This window comes from Spea bombifrons, chromosome 6, assembly GCF_027358695.1.
Source record: "Spea bombifrons isolate aSpeBom1 chromosome 6, aSpeBom1.2.pri, whole genome shotgun sequence".
NCBI lineage: Eukaryota > Metazoa > Chordata > Amphibia > Anura > Pelobatidae > Spea > Spea bombifrons.
The window spans coordinates 38696452-38717379 of NC_071092.1; the positions used below are offsets into that span (position 1 = coordinate 38696452).

General features: G+C 39.3%; 1 protein-coding gene across 2 annotated transcripts in view; it reads left to right on the forward strand.

The window, feature by feature from the left end:
• Positions 1-1118: 1118 nt before the first annotated feature.
• Positions 1119-20928, forward strand: part of COP1 (COP1 E3 ubiquitin ligase) — a 63443-nt gene continuing 43633 nt past the window's right edge. The window contains exons 1-7 of one of the 2 annotated variants that reach the window (XM_053468959.1): positions 1119-1586; positions 6126-6185; positions 12070-12167; positions 13405-13487; positions 16496-16615; positions 19055-19123; positions 20789-20848. In XM_053468959.1, the coding sequence (XP_053324934.1) occupies positions 1306-1586; positions 6126-6185; positions 12070-12167; positions 13405-13487; positions 16496-16615; positions 19055-19123; positions 20789-20848 (771 nt within the window). In that variant the 5' untranslated portion in view covers positions 1119-1305. The remainder of the gene's footprint in view (positions 1587-6125; positions 6186-12069; positions 12168-13404; positions 13488-16495; positions 16616-19054; positions 19124-20788; positions 20849-20928) is intronic. The other variant, XM_053468961.1, reaches the window with a different exon arrangement.

Here is a 20928-nt window from a genome sequence, read left to right on the forward strand (position 1 = left end):
GCTATATCACAGGTATCAAAGATAAGAAGAAAATAGTCAGTTGTGTCACATACATTTACCCCAAAAAACACAGTATGCAATTCAATCGAAAATCTTAAACTCATATAAAATAACGGGGCTGGTGGAGTTGTTAGAACATTCTAAAATTAACGTTCAAAGCTAAATTATTTTATAGTTGATTCGAGAATGAAATAAATCACACAGCTTCACTCTAATAACTTCAATTAACTCTTGATGTTTCACCACAAAAAATACCTTAAAGCCGAAAGTGTATAGAACTCCCTATTTCCTCCGTGCCGATATATTTTCCCCCAAAACTTACATTATTAAACGAATGCGCAATTATTAATAAGACTAAGCACGTTACAAATATATGTATATTAAATGATGGAGCTCTGAACACAATAATAGAGAAATACATATAAAAATAATGTTTTTTATGGAATGAAAAATGAAAAAATATTTATTCCCGCTGCTTTTTATGGTTTCCACCCATCTAACTGATCTTGAAAGTGGTCGTCACTGAAATAGGATTGGACTGCGGATGACTAAGCGGCTGCCGGATGAAAGTGCGTAGCCACACATTACATTTTTAATACTCACACGGTGTGGGGCTGAGCATATCCAGCAAGCGGCCACACTCTTAAAGACCTAATTTTCAGCCAGAGTTGCCCAACAGGCACCAGTCTAGGTGCCAAATGGCCAGACTTGGTCTGCATAAAAACATTGAATTTGATGGCAGATAACCATTAAGACCATCTAATCTACCAATTGTTTAAAAAAATACTGAACCCTATTTGGTCCTTTGGCCTTGTCCTTATAGTCCTATAACTATCCCATTCATATGTTAATTCCTTACAGTATTAACCTGTTGCACTTCTGCTGGAAGATTGTCCAACTTACCTACCATTCTCTAATAACTAAAACTACCTTACAAAATTCTTACATTCACGTAAAGAAAGTAATTAACAGTTTTATTTGTTAAAATGGTAACAAACGCACAAGAGAGCACTTGACGAGTATTTCCACAAGAAAAGCACAGATAACTTGTTGCGCAACACTAGCTACTTTGTCCCCTCTGCCTCGCCGTCGTTCAGGCAGCATACTTGCAGTGTATAGGCGTGGCCTCCGTCTGGCGCCCCAGCGCTTGCCGGACGCTTCCGGTGTCTGGCTGAAACTGGCCTCTCTTGTTGACACTTTGTTGTGGCGCTGCCCGGTTTCTCACGCTCGGTTTTCGCTCCTGGGAGAATGCTTTAGGCCTCGTTCACGCGGACAGTTGCCGCTACAAAGCACCGGGCTTGTATCATGTCCTCGGGCCGCCAGTCACAGCAACTCTCTGGGCCAGGAGGTGGGGGTACGGGCCCATCTTCCTCTTCATCATCTGCCCCTTCTTCCTCTTCATCCCCAGGCCCTCTCCGACCAAGCCTCGTTTGTCCCCCGAGTCTTTCCCGGCTTGGGGTTGGGGCCAGCGGTTCGGCGTTAACCGGAAGGTCTGCAAGTTCTGCGGCTAGGAAGAGGCCGCTGTCTACTCCTCTGTGTAACGGGCTCGTCAACTCCTATGAGGATAAGAGCAACGACTTTGTGTGGTGAGATAAGGGCCTTCATAGTGATAGTGAAAAGCACAGCACGGCAATGTGTTAATGGGATGTTCGTCTTAGCTGCTGCACAAACGTATATCTTTGGGTGACGGGAGTTCAACGCCACTTTAGGACCGTCTGTTACCCCTTTCGTGGCCCTTTACACGTGACCACACAAGTCCCAAGGAATGCATTTAGGTTTTAACGATTTCGTACCAAATTCTTTAAAATCGGAGAATCACACAGAGCCTTTCGGCCCATTTTTGCTGAATTAATTTTGAGTTTTATAAGTCCTTGTTCAGCTTCATGTCTGCCCATTCATGTTTAAACTCCCTCACTGTATTAGCCACTACCATGTCTGATGGGAAGCTGTTCCATGTATCTACCACCCACTCAGCAAAGGAAAGCATTCTAGTTCTAGTTTAGGCCTCTCCTTCTAATGTATCTCCTCATTGATATAACCCCCCCCCCTATACATTATTAAATCCTCTACAGTTTTAAATGTATCTATAATCTCTCTCCTTTCCTCTCTTATTCATAATGAGATTCCTTAGCATTTCCTGGTATTTATTTCAACCTGCAAACTATCCACCATTTTTATAGCCCACGTGAAATTTTCATATCCTTCTCCCATTACTGCACACAATACTGCAGGTGAGGTCTGACCAGGGATCTGTAAAGTGGGATTAGTAGGGTATGTCATGAAACTTTGGAAAATCTGCATTTTTGTAGAAGCCCTAGTATCCATTCTGAATTTTCAGTGTCCCTGACATTTTTTCTATTCACGTTTTTGGCATTTTGTTTCTTCTAGTAAAATTTATGATCTTAACACAAAAAGGTATTTTAGTCTAATCAGTGAGGCTATTTCTATTGAAGTCAGGAGATAATAATGAATTACCGTATGTTAAAATACTCAGCTGGGGGATAGAGTTAGAAAAGTAACATTGTCATGAAATGGGATGGTATAACTAGCTTACATTATCAAAAAAATCTACCTCTGTTCCTCTACGCTACTTATTAGCGGTTGGAGAGCCACAAAGCATATGTCTCTACATACCTGAATGGACAGGCAGAGTCCCTCTATGGCAAACATGGGCACCGTAACCTATGAGGGTGGGATGATGCTGATTCTTGTTCTGAAGTCAGCCATTGCAGGGAATTGCTCTGCAAATATAAGTGGCCTTATAATGATTCTGCGGCGGTCCAGTGCTCTTGCCCATGAAGCTAGCGTTAAGGATCCTGCAGGGTAGTGAATAAGCAAATAGAATTTTGTTGGAAAAGTGTAAAGATTACCTTGGTCTGCTTAGACGTCTTTCGTAAGAATAAATGCATTGTACTTTCCATTGACATTTTTATTAACAGGCGGCTTTATGGATATATCCCTTTATCTGCACACAATAGGTATAGTACACACACACTGGGGTTTATTCACTAAAGGGGGAGTTGTCAGTGGAGTTGCAGTTTAATCTCCTGCACTTCATTTGAGATAGTGAAGGGTCATCCCGTTGAGCTGCAGCTCCACCTGTCTTCATTGGCATAAAACACAATGCATCACATTAATGTAGGATAGCGTTTTTGATAAGTGCCTTTTATCGGGACACCCGGAGGCAGCCATTGTTGTCAGCCGGGATATTTTGGGGGATTTTCTGGCCAAACACTGCAGTGAACTGGTTATTAATGGCAATGTTGTTGAAGTCTGTTCCTCCTGAGACCTTTTTCAGATTGTCCAGTTTATTGATTAAGATTGGGCCATTCCGGGCAGTATAATAAGGAGTCATCTATATATAGTAGACTGGTCCCAAATAACAGAATAACATCACATACAAATGGCTAATATGCAGCTGCCTCAACGTATCTGTAGTTTAGGGTTATAACAACTCAAGACGCGTGTGTATGTGTGTATATATATAGACGATACATCAAAGGAATACTTTTTACATGATTTTGTACTGATGTCAAATGTGTTTAAAAGTCTCTGTAAAGGTAAAATGTTGATTTTTTTTTTTTTTTTTTTTTCTTTTTTTTTCAATGTTCGAACCTATTGTTGCATAGTTTACACATTGTGGCAACTTGTGCAATTTTGCTTAGGTCTCGAAATATTCTCCCAATTGCCTTGAAAGGTACACATAAGATACTTTTAAAGGGACATTTTAAATACAAGTTACCTTTAAAGAGATAAACCAGCCATCCGACACACTTTGTAATGCATATAATTGCTATAGGGTTGCTTTAAATTCACCTGTTATCCACAGGCATGAACCTGTTGAATCCCCCATTGTGCATTTGCCCCTTTCTTGCCTCGGCTATCTTCCATGCAGAAAATGTGTTGGGCTGAACACCTCTCCTGACGCGTGATATACAGTTATGTGCACATTGTTTTCAATGGAAACACTTTCCTGCCATGGATTGGCTGCTTCAAGGGGCCACTCAGTGTTGAGAATCGTTGCACCACAGTGGTGAGCTGTGGGGTCTGCTGCCGGTGGGTCTTTTATTTATAGAAACACAGAATACTTTACTATGTATTCTTCTTTGGTAAGGTTGTCAGATATGGCAAATTATACCTCAAAAGAAAGACATGCCTGGATATATATATATATATATAATCTCCTCAGATCATCTAGCGAAGTATGATGGAATGATTGCTCCTGGAGTTTTGTGGAAAACACCACAAATAACCAAAGCAACCTTTTTAGGCGCAGTGTCTGTCCACATGTGTTGCATTCACAGGCCCTGGGAGTTTGTGTTCAGGCGCAACTAGAGGTTTCCTCTCTGCAACGTGGTTTATTAATGAAATCAACAATATCCCATCCAGGCCATTAGCGTTTCAGTCTTGCTTATACTGGATCCCAAGCTCGTTATTCACATTGGTGCTTAGTAACACACCATCTTATATAGAAAGACATTGTTTTGCCGTTAGGAACAATTGGTAATCTCTATAGGAAGTCTCTGGAACTCCTTAATGGGTTTGACTAGTAACATTTCAGTCTTGACTTGCCGTAACTGCCAAAACTGTGATATCCAAGTCACACATAATAAACTTGTATTTTAGTTTGCTATGTTAGGGTGGTTTTGCTCCATTTAAAAAAAAAAAAAAAAATTTTTAAACCAATAATAAAACCAAGTTTAGTGGTTTAGACATGGTAACAAAAGCGTTAAGTATACTTCGCCATTTTTTCCCCAGATTTGACTTCTGAAGATTTCAAGCCTACATTTCATTGTTCTAGCTCCAGCTTTCATGTAATTATGGCTGTTGTAAAAGTTGTCTTTTGGGAACAAATGCTTAAAACACCCGTGTCTGTTGTGCAATCTAAATAATAGAGAGCGGCATGCGTTTCTCTGTTGAAAAATGGCATCTCTTGCCAATACATGATGATGCCACATGAAGCTACTAATTGTGATCTCCCGCTTAGTTCTCTTTCTTACGCTATATGTTAGATACTTATTTGCATCATTATTTCTGGTTTCGATGGAAGTATAATCCGTAAGGTAAATGTTGGAATAAAGCAGCCCTTTTTTTGTATCTTTGTTCGCGTGACATTTTTACCCTTCTCATTTTTTTTAGCTCTGCATGCTCTCCTTAGTGGTTATCCAGGTTTGCTGTACAGCTATATGTATAGGGAATGCTGAAGGATCACAGTATTGGCTTCTCCTTTCCCACTTTGTATAAAATTATTTACACATTATGTGCATGAAATAATGCCTATATGAATCAGCACTGCGTTTCCTTAGCCATGATTCTTGTCTGACAGGCACCCTTCCGAGGTCCAAGAACTTTGCGCTGCTGGGTTAGTTGCTGAATACGGTGCAAAGACGGAAACACACGCCCAGTCCTTGAGTTTGCGTGCGTTCTTGAGTGTTGACCGTCCGGTGTGCATATTATCCCCTTTGCTGCTTACTGTTGATATATATTGATGCCCAGCTCACTGGGGCTTTAGTGTTCTCTTCAAGGCAGTTCTTAAAAAGAAATGCTAGGATAGACTTCTCCATTGTCTAAATAGACTTCATAACTTCTGTGTGTAGTTTTTAGTTTTTTCAAGGAAGTCTATGTGTTTAGTATAATGAAGGATCGACACAAACGTTCGTTGCAATTATGATTATTTCAAAATAGCTAACAACGAAGGTTAAAGCTTCTTGTGTCTGCGTGTGTACAAAGAAATGTGCAGATCTGCGGCCATGCCGGCACACTCAGTTTCATTTAACTTCTAAGATTGTAGAGAAATATGTGCAAACGTTTCAGGGTATGAGATCCTGATTTACAAAGAGAGGCTAGCGGCATCAAGAATGTGTGCTTAAGGTATAGAGTGCCTCGGCAGAGAGCAGCGAGCAGTCGCCAAAACATCAATGTGCGTGAAATCCTTCTGTTTCTCATCTGTGGTGTGTCTGGGTCATTTGAGGCAAGAAAGTGTTTTCACTTGCTCCTTAACTATTGCTAATGTTCAGCATAAACATAGTAAACCGCAACTGTTTTTTTTTGTTTTTTTTTATTACTAAAGTTTAACATTTTACTTTCTTTTCCATTGATTCATGTATTGTTCCTTTTTCTTTCAGCCCCATCTGTTTTGACATGATTGAGGAAGCCTATATGACTAAATGTGGTCACAGCTTCTGGTAAGATAATTTTATTGATTTTTAATTTTTCACATCTTTTTTTTATCATCGCAGCATTGCTCCCAGCGACTTTTCTCTTCAACGCAGCCCTTGGCTTGTCCCTCTGTGGCTACTGTCCTCACTGCTGAGCACCGGTATATGCCTAGAAACTATAAGTATTACTTGGTAACGGCATCCAATGGAGACTGTGCTGGTGCTTTAGCTTTGAATGCTTTGTGTATATCCTTATAGCAACCTGAGACAGAAGTTGTCTTACTCAACTATTCTTGCCACTGTGTTAGCGAAATACTCCCATACAAGTTAGTTTATGCGCTTTCCACACGTGCCGGGATGTCTGAACAAAACACTACCCACAGAGTTCCCCCACAATAAATGTATCTTACTTGTGTTTGGAAATCAGGAGCTATCTAGTAATAAACTAAATGACAGTCCCTGTCATAAATGGACCGAATAGATCTTTTATGTGGACTATAATTACTACTTAAAATGTCTGTGCTTAGTATTGGGACCGAGTTTTCATGCTAACATTTGTAGTAAACCACCCTCTTAGAATTTGATTACATGACCCCTGGATAAAATCGCCTGGTTTGTAGATCTTTGTTGTTGGACTCCAGTACAAAAAGATACAGCAACTTGCACCATAGGTACTGCAGAAATACATGGAAAACCAAGAAAGTTATGTTCAGAACAGACACAGGACATTGGTTTTTATAGCATTTTACTATTATCCATTCCTTAAAATCTGTATTCCATTAAATTTCTGAGTTTGAGTTTTTTTCTGTGTACGTTGATAGACATTTAAAGCTTAAGTTTGTTGGAAAAGTTTAAAGTCCAGTAATTATTGGATTTTTGTTTGAAGCAATAACTGTTTGCCTTTTAATATACCACCTTTTCAGTGAATGTTATTGCTTTAATTCTCTCAGGCTACACTTGGAAAATGTTTGACTGTTTAGAAGAGAGAAAATACTGTATATGTTAATAGACCAGCAAAGTGTGTGTGTTGTATATTTCTATTTTATATTCCGCAATCAGGGGGTTCCCCTATAGGACTCCCCTGTGCAGTAGACTGTTACCCTCTACAGCAGTCAGGGGAATCTTATGGGGAGCAGTCTAATCGCTGTGTGCAGCTCTGTCATAGGTCTGCAGCATACCCGTACGATCAGTCAGTGGTAGAATACACGATCAGGGTCTCTACAGACCCCGCAATTCCTTGTGATATCGCCGAAAGAAAATTCCCAAATTTTGGTTCAGGCATTTATGTCCCTATAAAATGAAACGGTGCTCAATTATAGCTCTGCCAAAATATGACAGTCAAAACCCCATGATATAGGGGTCCTCAAGGATCAGTTTTTCGTGAGGTATCTCCTAGGTCACTGGTCGTTAAGTGGTTAAAGGGCTGTGGTGTTAAATGTTGAGCACCCTACCATAAATTAAAGTGCTGCTCCTGATATTGAAGATAAAGTAACTTTGTTGATGTGTTATGGTGTAGCTTTTGTTTGACAGATCAATAAAGTAATGCCATACGTACTTTCAGACCCTGAGTAATTGTTTAACTCTATAGTTCAGGACAAATCAAAGGGCTATGTAGCCACGGCATTAACCTTTTTCTGCTGGCAACTGTTTGAGCTGCGTGTGTCCTGAAATAGTATGTTAGGATGGTTGGCCCTTTTTTCACCTTTGGTAAACAGTAAAGTAAATGATACATGGATGCATATTCGTACCAATAAAAAGGAATGTATAACCTGTTTAATATTATGACTTCAGTTGTAGCTTGTATTTGACTTGCTGAAACCACAGCGTATAAAAGCGTTGTATGCATTTATTTTAATGACCTCTTCATTTGAAAGGCAATGGCCAAAATCGCTTTGGTGTATTGCCCACCTTCACCACTTAGTGTTTAGTTATAAATGTAAATTGGATGGAAAAGTGATACAGTAATTAATCAAGATATGCAACCCACACTAGCTGTTCGTACTTGTTTACAATATCTGGAGGCAGGGGACGTACGCAGTCTTTTCTAATAACGTTAGTGCTCGCTTGGCGCCAAATAGCTTAGGTTTGTGCAAAATAAATCCTAGAGTGAAGATTTCAAAACACAATGTGATCATCACGCAAAGCCAAAAATCAAAACAAGGTGTACAATGAACGACTGTGTGCCTTGGCCCTGTTTTCCCCACAGGCTGCTCGTTCACATTTTCAGTGATATTTAACATTTTTTTGAGTAATTTATTGAGTATTTTGCAGAGGGTCATGAGTCTGTTCTTCAAAAACAAAGCTTTAATGATGTTCTCGAGTGCTTTTAATGGCCATTGGTGACATGAGTTGTCATGATCTGTATATTACCTTCATTCCCCTTTTTTGACCCGATGTCCTGTGTTTCTGTGGAAAGGCTTAGCTTTATTATGGGCAGTGATTGTCGGACGTAGCGTATACAACTTGGCAGACGTTACATGTGACCGTGTACATTGTGCCATATCCAGTTGTCGGAATGAACCACCTTCCACCAGGAGGGATGAATATTTAAGCAAATGGTATAAATCAGATTCCCAGAACGCAAACGTAAAGGCGCTTTAAGTACTGTGGGGACCGCAACTAGCTTGAGCACTTACTTGAGGTAGAACCTGTAGTAGTTGCCTCCTCCACCATGGTATGAATATGATGACTGGTTGCTTGAAATCAATGTGTTTGCTTTCCATGCATTAGCCGAGACATTGTGTTTCTCAGTCGATCCCTCTGTGAAGGACAGTGTGCAGCAGTCTGGCAGATGTGAGGTCAGTAAGTGCAGTCAAATTGCTGCTTTAATTAATAGTAAACAAAGAAAAGGAATCCCAGCACTCCAAACAGCTTCCAGTCTCTAGGACACTTTATTAAGCAACGTTTCGGCTTAGCTTGACAAAGGCCCTGTTTGGGTGAAACGTTGCTTTTGTTTGCTCTCGCTTAATAAAGTGTCCTAGAGACTGGAAGCTGTTTGGAGTGCTGGGATTCCTTTTCTTTGTATGCTTCAAGAGGGTTTATGCTGTCCCTTTTTTCCTGCTAGCACCCAGCTTCCTGGGAGTTGAGTGCAGAACCATTTTTTCTTTAATAAATAGTAAAGTCCGTCTTACAAGTGCTTTTATTTTCACTGCCATCATGCCTTTTGAATCGCCATCCATTTTTAATATGATGGAATGTAGTCCGGAGGAACTGGAGGAGTACCTAATGCTCGCCACTAATAAAATGTTTCATGAACCTTGAATGTGTAATGCTCCGTGTTATGCTCCTGAAGTTTTTGGCTGGCTCTTAAAACCAACGAACTTATCACCAACTGACCTGGAAGCACCTTTGACTTCCATGTCTCTGCTGCTGAAGGAGATTTTAGGGTAATTGTTAATGTTTTGTCTAAGTGAAAGAACACCATTTTCACCTAGAATTCATAGAGCATACATAGCAGCCATCTGAGCCCACTTTGCCTGCTATGTATCCCCTTAATAGCCGCCCTCTGAACCCTGCATGGAGAAGTTGCTCATCACTTTTCCGTGGTGTAGTCTTGTGTCTTTGAGTACACGCAAGGCTTCCCCTAATGACTTAAGTGCTTTTTATTTTTGTGGCTCACAGATCCCATCACACTCAGCCAGAAAACTTCTAGCCCACAAAGACAGGCGAACCAAGGGGTTGAAAGAGTGCCATAATTGTTTTGTATATGCATTTACCTGTCTGTGTGTTTTTGCTACAGCATGATTATGGAATTAAGCCCCTCTTAAATGCATCCCCTGCAATATCTGTGTTCTGTGACTTACATGGGCTGAGTGTGCACTCTTTTATTTATTACATTGGTGTACATAAGTGGAGTGGTAGCTTTTCCTAGTTAGAGGAAGAAGTTTCTAATGTTGGCACCTAAATGTTAACCTATAGCAAAAATACTGGAATTGACACTTCTTCCCATGGGATACTCGGTTAAATGCTGTCAGTACGAGGGGTGATTACAGTTCTGGAACAATGCAAGCCTCTGATTGTAACATCTCAATCTTCTGAGGAAAGTGCATAGAATTATTTTTATTTTTCTTAACTCCTGTAGTACCAAGAAAATAAGACAAATGTGTTTCCATCAGAGGGGTTAAATCATTATTTTGTGTTTTTCTATCACTCTTCTATCCATAAAGAGGGATTCTGTGCGTCTGCTTCCAAAGAAGTAAATTCTCAAATCACATCCAGGTGTCAGACTGGATCCATACCTTTTTTCTTTTTTTTCTTTTCCTTTTAAGACCCTTTTAAAACTAATAGCAGCTGCCTCCCTGACATTGGAGACATTTTATCCCTGGAAACAATCCAGGTTATTTGAGAAAACAAAGGGAAAATATGTGTTTTTGTTTTTCTGCAGCTTGCCTTAACCCCGCCAGTGCCAGAGGTAGCAGAACTTTGCTTACAGCGTATTGCGGGCAGCTGGCTTCCAAAGGGGGAAAGCCCTTGGTTTGAAAGGTTGCTAGTTAGTGGAGCGGTGCAATGCTAGCCCTTTGGCCGGCTGCTAGTTCACTCCGAGGGCCTCTTAACACGTTTCTGCGTACTTTACATCGCTGTGCATTGTTGACAGTTCAATGAGATGCTATGGCAGCCCTTGTTGTTGCCCTGATGGTCCTTAATGTATAATCCACCGTGCATCCATTAGAATCAACTGTTACATATATAATACACAAAAATGATGGAAACAAGCAGAAAATGGGCTTTCAAGTGTAGTTCACGGTTTCTGGCCCTGTGGGTTATTTCTAAAATGTATCCAGATTTTAGTTGTCAGAGCTGCGACCCACATTCAGGTAAGTGTTACAAAGTAAATGGCGTGGCCTTTATTCTCTCTTGTGTACGGCCGTCAACTTGACGGATGCGCATTCGAGAGGCATCTCCTTGTGCTTTCCACGCTTTACAGTACGTTATCTACCCTGCCGGCAGGCTTCCTCCTCTCACTAATAGCTAAGCTACTGATACAAAGGGCTGATGTCACTGTGGTTATGAAGCAAAAGCAATGCTGGTGATTGAGCACAAACCAAGTGATGGAAGACGGCAGAAAGGCTTATGAGAGTTGGAATTAGGAAGAAAAAAAAAATCTGTCCTTTTTGTGGCGTCGACGTGAGCTCAGAAATATTTTACACAGGAAAAGCTTTGTATCATCACAGCCCAGATAGCCAGTCGAAATCCATTAATCCTCGCTAGGAAGCCGAAGAAAACACTGAAAGCCAAGAGATTCTTTTGAGAAAAAAAAACAAGTATATAAATAGTTCCATTGGATCTTCTGTAGTGGAAATGTCTTGGTGTGCAGTTCATGTCCTCGTACTTTTTGTGTGCGCAGACCTACGAAATGTATACGCAGAGTTTAAAATGCAGCTTTATCTGTTCTTGTTTGCTATGCAATTCATTAAAACTTATATCAATTTTACGCTTTTTGTGCGCTAAATAGTGTTCCTCCTGTATGAAGTTTACATGGATGTTCTTCTGTCCTTGTTTTCCAAGTGTGATTTCTATTCAGTAAATCCATTGCTCACTCCTTGCTTGTACTTCAGACCGGCGATGCAAGCCGGAGTTAATGTCTGAAGTGCCAGATGTGAAGCCAGCGTATTGTCACAAATACAGAAGTTTTTTTTCTGTAACACATGGCTTGCTTAATTATGTTTGATGCCATTTACAGCTTAGTACATGTTATGTGTTGATGTTTGAGGTTCTGCCACATTTGTCATCCCGGTCCGTGAGGACTAGCTTCTCAAATAGAGCATTAAGTTGAAATTGTTACTCTTTATTATTAACTTTTTGTGACAATGTTACATTCATAATTCTTATAACCACAGGGCGATAAGAAAAGGATATTCAAGTACAGCTGGCAACCCAAACATTTTCCCTGTTTTTTTTTCTTTTCATACAGCTACAAATGCATTCATCAAAGCCTGGAAGACAATAATCGCTGCCCCAAGTGTAATTACGTGGTTGATAATATTGATCATCTGTACCCCAACTTCTTAGGTGAGTTTCCTTTGTCCAATATGTATTTGCCAACAGTGGGAGTCCTTTTTCTTCTTTTTTTCCTGTCCCTTATATAAATATAGCTTAGTGTCTCATCTTCAGAATTATTTAAACACAGGGAACAATCAACAGATTTTTGTCTGAGCTGAAACAGTGTTACGTTTCAAATAACTTCACACTACAAGTCTCAGATTACCCTCCAACTTCCCGCTGTGTTGGACACACAGAGTTGTGCAGCGATGCAGAGAAGGGTGTTGGGCTCCAGTCTCATGCTTGCCAGGAGACACCAGGTGTTGGGTTGTCCCCCCTCATTCCTGCATCCATATCAAGCTCTCGTTCTGTCAATCGCTTTGTACAGAGGGTACAGGTAGAAATATGGGTATTTGAAGGATAAAGCACCACCTGTTATATCCTGAATACCACAGTCTGTAAACCCCTGACCCACTGCATACCAGATCGTAACTGGAGCACAAATGAGAAGACGTGCGTTCGCTGCCAGTGCTGCTGCTGTAATCATTAATCCTTTGGTTACGAGTAGTGGGTGTACTTCGTATGCTAAAAGGGTAGATGTCAGGTTTTGAGTTCAGTATTCGTTACAAATGCCGGAACATTCTCAAAATCACTAGTTAGGGGTGTTTTTGCAAACATAAGCAAGGTATTTGTAGCCCTGCACACACTTGTTTTTATTTTCATCTCTGGTTCCTAGTGTTAAAATTAAGAAATACAGTACCCTAAAAATACCTTTTTATTGTATATTCTAAAATTGCTTTTTACATACAGCTCAGCTCATGAAACCATTTGCATAAAAAAAAGCAAAGGTTAAATTACCAATATATAGAGAACAAATTTGTATTGCCTTGCATAAAAAAAACTGTTCTTTTAAAGCCAAACCGTTTATCGGTTTTGTTCTAGAAAGCTTTTCACACCGCAGTATCTTCTTAGGGCCCATCTAATTTTAGCTTTGTTGCTGATTCCCCCTATAAAGAACATCCCTGCATTGTGGGGGTGCATACACATAATTACTACTTCAAGTTTATATACACAATGCACATACGTTGGTGTGTAGAGCTTATTCAAAGGAAAGACAATCTCAGAGTGAAATCAGTAGCTTGCTGTTGAACACATGGTAGCGGAGGTTTTATGCTGCAATTGAATCAGAACTGTTTCATTTGATCCATTCGATAATTCATTACAACTGCTTATTGCCTTTTTTTCACCCCTTTATGTAATGTGGCAGCTCCTGTTTCTCTTTCAGTAAATGAATTAATCCTCAAACAGAAGCAGAGGTTTGATGACAAGAGGCTGAAGCTGGACCCATCGGTGAGAACCTTATGGAAAAATTAACATACCTAGTTAAATGGCATGAAATTAGTAAAACAAACCATTACATTGCACCTGCCATTCAGATTTATTAACAAGGCATCATAGATAAATGTTAGGCCCAACATGGTAGCAAGCAATTTGGCTATCTCAGAAGCCATGTCTTTATGGTAATACATTTCCACGGCTGATGTGTGTGTGTTTAAAATCCTATACTTTAACATATGTACGTTTGCTAACAATTTGGTTAGCTCTATTTGAAGATTAGTTATTCCTCAACCCTTTTCCTTTTTTCATAGCACTGAAATACTATATTTACCCTTCCCCATTCAGTTTTTGCGCTCTTGTTACATATAAATGTTTCAGATCAAACTAACTTTAACATTAGACAAAGATAACCTGAGTAAAAACAAAATGCAGTTTTTAAATTATTATTTCTTGTATAGCTATAGAAGGAAAAAACTATCCAACCCCGTCTGGCTCTTGGTGGAAAAACATCATGGCCCCCCTTACTTACCATTAACCAAATTGATATGATCGCTGGGTTCAATTTCACTGGACACACTCAGGCACGATTACTGCCAGCCCTGTTGAATCTAAATATCGGTTAAATTGAACGTGTCTTGCAAAGTGAAATAGACTAAAAGGTCTCAAACAGTAGCACATCCAGAGAACTTTAAGAACAGATGAGAAACAAAGACATTGATGTCAGTCTGGAAAAGAGTTTACGCCATTTTCCAGCCATTTTGAAAGGTTCTGGGACTCCAACAAACCATGTTTAGTGACATAATCTACAAATAAAGAAAACCCGTAACAGTGGTGAACCTTTACCAGGAATGACCAGCCTACCAAACTGAATGACCCACCTTTGGGCCAGTATTTTTAAGTAGTGTCGAGTTTACATTAGAACCAACATTTTTAACCCAATCACATTGGATGTGACAGAGCCCTTTCATTTTACTTAACCCTTCACACCACCACAGCTATTGCCATGTTCCACTGCCACTTCTCCAGGAGCAGAGGTCTGGAAAGTATTAAATATCCATGTTGCAGAATAAACCAAGTGAGCGCCTATTTATATATTTTGCGGTGGAGTATAAAGCCATTCATTTAAGAGCATCAAGCACATCTCCACCATCGCTTCTACCCTTTGCGTAACTCATAGTTCCAGTCAAATGATGCGAATGCCCTTATGGCTCGGGGTTTGAGGGTTAACTGCTTGTGTGCAAATATTTAATCACTGCATGCCTCTCGCTTGGCTCTTTTTCTTTGCAGTTCACTGCTTTATGATCAGATTTGTAAAGACCTAGAAAACAAGAGTCATTAATCCCACATACCGTGGGCTTGGCGCAGGATCATCTAAATAGTTACACGTTTTTTTTTTTCTTTTAAATCGTAAATGCTCAGTAATGAAATATGTCTCCTTCTGCCAGTGTTTGTATCTTTTTTAACGACGCCTCCCATATGATCATAATCAGTTGATTTGCCACCTCTTTTAAGCCGTGGCCTGCAGCATGTCACGGGGCTCTTTTGACGTCAGGGAGGCTGAGAAACAATTGGTGGCTACAGATTCAAAGGCCTGTTTTAGATATCTACATATTCCATTGGGAATCTCTGATTATGTGTTTGTTTTTACGAAGATTTTAAAAACACCTTTTATTTGTCTTAATACAAAATTCAAGTATTCTGCAATAAATATATCATCCGTAATGCCTTAGAGGTACCTTGTGCGTAACATTATGTTCCCTAATTGATTTTATTATGTCAACACAAATTGCTTATAGTATTGGCTTGTTTGCCAGACCCTTTTGTCTTCCTGACAGTGTCTCCTCACATTACCCTTCTCGGTTATTTGGTCATTTAGCATCTATCCTTGTCTTGTACTTTTTTGTCCGTGTCTGTCTCCGTTTTTCACAGGGTACCCTGAAGGTAGATGTATCCCACCCTGTGAAAATAAGCCGGGGAGCAGTTATTATAATCTGCTGGCATACACATCACTCGATCCAGACTTATATCTATATAACTAGAACTTCATATACAAACTCATGTTCTGCTATATAGGGAGTGAGTTATGGATTAGCGCAAACAAGCCTAGTCTAGAAATCTGCTTTTTTTTTTGTGATGCCCCACCTAAAAACCCACTTGTTTTAGTGTTATCGAGTCCCTCCACATTATAAACTTCTGCTACTTGAATGTAGATAATAAACTTGAATCTGTCAAGGACCGCTGCTTTTGTGTTCTACCCCAGTTCCCCTCTTTCATTTTGTTTACCCAGAGAAATCATGCATTTTTTTTCTAAGACCCCTAGAGTATGAAAATATGTTTATACCTTTAGCCATATTTATTGTGAAAAAATATATTTTTTAAATTTGTAAAGTATTTCTTCCACAGGATAAGTGCCACTGCCAGAAATAAATCAAATTTAGAGTTAGCAATGTCCCCTGAGTAATACAATACCCTGCATAGTTTTTCGAGGGCTAAAACAGTCAAACACTGCTATTTTCATTTTTTTTTTAAATAGTGCCTTTAGGTCGTCGGCAAATGTTTTCTTTACATTTTTTTTTGATTCTCTGGGACAAAATGTTAAGAATGTTATGGGTCATTTTACCAATTTTGAATTTTTTTATATTTTTTTTTATTTCACTTTTTTTTTTGGTTTACCTCTGTTCTTGTATAGTAGATCAGTGCAGTAAGACTAGAGATCCACATGTAGACTTTTGGACCCCAAGGTATCTATTTTGAAACGGGTTGAGAGGGCCTTTTAAATATGTGCCCTTTTATGTTTCTCTTTACCTTTTTTACCTTATTACAAGAGGAAGAAACATAGTTTCTCCTTCCGGTTTTTAACCCATGATGCACTAAGCAGGACCCTCACCTGCCACTTAATGGTCGGTGTAACAGTAATGGTTAAGCTGTTTTATTTTTTCTGTTTTAGTAAAAATAGTAGTTTTTTATTTTTCTCTGCAAAGTAATCTTATTTGTGCATCTTTGTATTTCTGTTACGGTAGAATGGACATAGGTGGCAGATCTTCCAGGACCTACTGGCGACTGACCAAGATAACCTGGATCTGGCCAACGTGAACCTAATGCTTCAGCTATTGGTTCAGAAGAAAAGACAGTTGGAAGCCGTAAGTAACGGTACAAACAACAAGCTGTTATTACTACTGTCTCGATCTGTGCAATAAACACGTTACAAAGCTTTAGATACAGCATACAAAATAAAGTAAAAAAGAAACAAAAAACAGACCATGTTAGCCCATGCAACGTTTTATTTCAGAAGCTGTCTCCTACTGTTGCGTTAGTCACTGTGATGGCCACCGCTACAACTGTTCCACATCACGACTGACATTAAAGCTCATGATTTCTAAAGCTTATATTTTACAGCAAGTGCATTAAATAAGCCTCAATAACTAGAATCTAATTCTGGTACATCAGCCGTGTGTAGGATACAAACATGTTTTGGGGCTGTACTTCAGACAGTAAATAGGACATGATTTTTGGATATCCCAGCAGAGCTCAGGCACCTCAAATAAAACTTAAACTAGTTTTTAGTGAAGGATATACAGAATTCCTGGCCTGTTTGTGACGCTTAGAGACTGGAGTTGTGCACTCTGGAATACATGCGTATACTGATTATGTGATCACAGGATCAGCATCATAATTCTTGCCCATTAACTTCCCCTGTTAAGTTGCCAATTGTTCAGAACAATAAAAGTCCAAAACCTGTTACACTATAGGTAGTTTCGATAAGTGTAGCCAGTGCTAAAAGCTGTCGCAGCAACTTTCCCCATTAGGTGTCATTGCATGCCCTCAGAAAATGTTTCTCGAATCCCAGTCCTTGCTTCTTATGTAGAACTCAACCTTGAGTTTTACAAACAAAAAATATTTTTGCTTTCCATAAAAAGCAAACACTTAAGCTTGTAGTAGTGATCACTGACTAGCGCTCCTGCTGCCCTTTAAAGGGGTTAGAACATTATATATTTTTTTTTCTGTGATAAATGAACACTCCAATTGGGTTATATGTTATGCTTTTTTGTAATTAGGGTGTTTTCTTGTTTAATTGAACCAAAATGCAATAAACATTTTATTTTCAGTTTTGGCTTTCTTAAACATTGAAATGCCTTGTTGTCTCCTTTCATCATAAATGAGTTTCTGGTGCTTTTCCTACACAAAATGGCTATGCCCCTGCCTCTCCCTCTTGGCAGTTCCCTGCGGTGTAATGCAGAGAGTCTCATGGAACTGATAAAGAGGCTTTCTGTCCCGGTTGCATGCCGTGCCAGTAACAGAGCCTCCTTCTACTGCACATATTGTTCAGCTCGGCTGCCAGGAGGGCCATAAAAATATTTGGCCAACTATCACAGCAGCAAAAGAGGAAAATATTATAATCATCGGCTTCAATTGTAGCTGCAGAAATGGCTTGCAAAGAACCTACGTCTTGTCTGCCACAGCTGGGCACGAGAGCGTCTTGGCGGTCTGCACCAGGAGGGCAGCGCTTGGGACAAACACGCTTCTCGGGGATATGGCGATCTCCCTGCTCACACTTGGCTGGAGATAGCAGTGTTTTCATAACCTTCGTCCAGAGGTTTATCGGTCATGTTATTATGTGCACATTTGGCAGTTTGACCGTCTTACCAGCTGCACATTCTGTGTTCCTTTGTGTTTGTTTGTTTGCCTTTAAGGTGAAAGCGTATCCCTTTCATGCGAGAACGTTCTACGCAACTTATTTTCTGTTAAAGGGACAGGCAGGTTTAAAGTGGCCATATTCCCTGATAAATTCTTTGTACCATCTACTAGTGCAAAAAATAACTGAAGTGTTTTTCTGTTTACTCACGGACCTCCAGTGTTTCGGGCTATTGCCAAAAAATGTGTATATGGCATTACTTCCAGTACGTGTTCGATAACATATTTCCTAGCAGCCACCACATTATTTATTGGCTGTCATTTTTCTTTTATTTATTAAGTTTGATAACAGTGATGCCCACATTTTGCCAGGGGTTTGTTCAACAAAATGAGTAGTATTTAATTTAAAAATACTCCCGTGTTTGCGCATGCACGCATGCTTCCACTCCTCTTCTAGTTCCAGGGTCCACGATTAAACCCTGTCGGCACCTGCTACAATGACTTTGCGTGAGAGTTGGATATCTCTGCTCCCTAAATTTATATATATATCTCTCAACTAGCCTATATGTATGAATGCAATGGCAGTTATAAAGTCTTAAACACTGGAAAATAAAATCTGTCTCTTTAAAAAATAAAAATAAAAAAATAAAAAAATTATTATATATATATATATATAATATATAATATATATTCGGGCCTGTCTCATGGAAGTAAAAATTGGTTTGACAGTCCAACTTTTCACCCTGCTATATGAAGTCCTGTGTGTATTTACTTATGTGAAAGCAAACTGTGTTGGGTTATAGTGTTAACGGTATTATATAGAAGTAAACTTTTTTTATTATTTTTTTAATTCACTTATATGCTTTTTATTGATGTTACCATAAGTGATCTTGGTTTCCCCTGCCAATACCAGCCAGAAATATTCTTTATTTTTTTATTTTTTACAGGAGTCTCATGCTGCTCAGCTACAGATCCTCATGGAATTCCTTAAAGTAGCTCGTCGTAACAAGAGAGAGGTAAGGCTGACTTAAAACAGAAATCCCTATTGTCCCTCTTGATCTTCAGATTCCTTTTTTAAGACTTTTTTGTGCTTGTGCCATTGGTGTACGGTCTGCTTTTACTTTGCATGCATTGTTCCTTAACTACTAGTTTTCTATGCAAGAAGGAAGGCCTTGAGGGGACTACACAATCCGGTAGCAGTTCTAATAGAAGCCAGATACACTAGGATGCTGTACCGCCGTGTAAATGTCACAAAAGTAGTAAAGAAACACAGAAAAGCTCAAGACAGACATACATGAGCATTATCATTGTATAGGCAAAAACCACCTCTTTTTAGGTGGTCTGTAGTATATTTTCCACGTTGCGTCTAAGTTTCTGCCATTTTTTTCCCCTCTAGGTTGAAAAATAAATTAATTTGTCTTCCCAAAGCCTAGATAGAAGAAGAGCACGAGTTAACGTTTCTATGACAGAGGCGCATTTCTTATTAAGTATTTTGTTTTTTTGCTATTGGTCCAGTGATTCTATTGACGAGTTAGAGCTTTCTCGTAGGGTCAAGAGATGCTAAACAGATGCTTGGTCTTTCTCTGTCAAACTGAACGATTGCATAATGTGCTGCTTTTGGCATTCCAGTCTGTCCAGTCCCCCTGTCCGGCCTCATGTATTTCCTATGTTTTGGTCAAGAATAATTAAAAACAAATGACTGGGTTGAAACGATATTTATGTTGGCTGAAAAGTCTTTAAAGAAACTCCTTTTGGTCTGTTGAAGATAAACACACTGATGAAACCTAATTAAGTGGAGCTCCCTAGCCTTATTTTTTTTCACAGCTCTTTCCAGCTTTATGAAATAGTCTTGTGTATGTTTGGGTTTTAATTTTTGGCTTATCGGTTGCTTATTCCTTTCTAGGAAGATAGGAATGTAGGTAACTACTCTGTTTACTCGCTTAACCCCCAGACCCCTCGAATTTTTCCTTCTCTTAAGAAAGCAAGTTCTTCGTCAGATGTCATTCATTTGTTTTATGCCAAGTGCCTTGTGACCTCCTTTGATGAGACGAAACAATTGGGCACCCATAGAATAAGCACAACCATCTTAAAACACTTTATACCACATTTTGCAAAATATAATTTTTTCTTCTTCTAGTCATTTTTGGCATTTAAAGAAGTTTGGAAGTACACAGCAAAATTATAAGGGAATCCAGATTTTGTTTTTTTATGAATCAGTGTGTGAGGTTTTGAGCCATGTTTTTAAAAATGTAGTTTATTGTTTGTATCTTGGTAATAGTTTGCGTACAATCCGTATCCTATAACTCGTTTACGACGTATTTAGTTTTGGGGTTGTTAATTTTATCGTGCACAGAAAGATACATAAAGTCTCTGGCCTGTGTCTTTTGAATGATAGTGACCTTATTTGTATCTAGTGATCATTTTTAACAGTCAACATACAGCACAGAAAGTGTGTGTATATACATCTTATATATATTTGTTTATATTTTTTTAAATCAGCTCCGTCTTTAGCACTGCTGTCTTTGCAAAGCTTTTGGAATTTTAAGTGCCTTTTAGAAGATGTCCTGTTTGTTCTGATATCATACTACGCTGTCTATTTTATGTGCCCTGTAAATCTTGTGATAAGTAGCAAGTCTATAAAGCGTTTGTTTCATGTCTCCTTTCTGTTTCTGACCTCCCAGCAACTGGAACAAATCCAGAAGGAGCTGAGTGTTCTGGAGGAGGACATAAAACGTGTTGAGGTGAGAGCCGTGATTAAAATTGTCTGCTTCTCTGCGCGCCTGACAGTTCCTCGGCGAACGCCAATCGCAGATTCCATTCA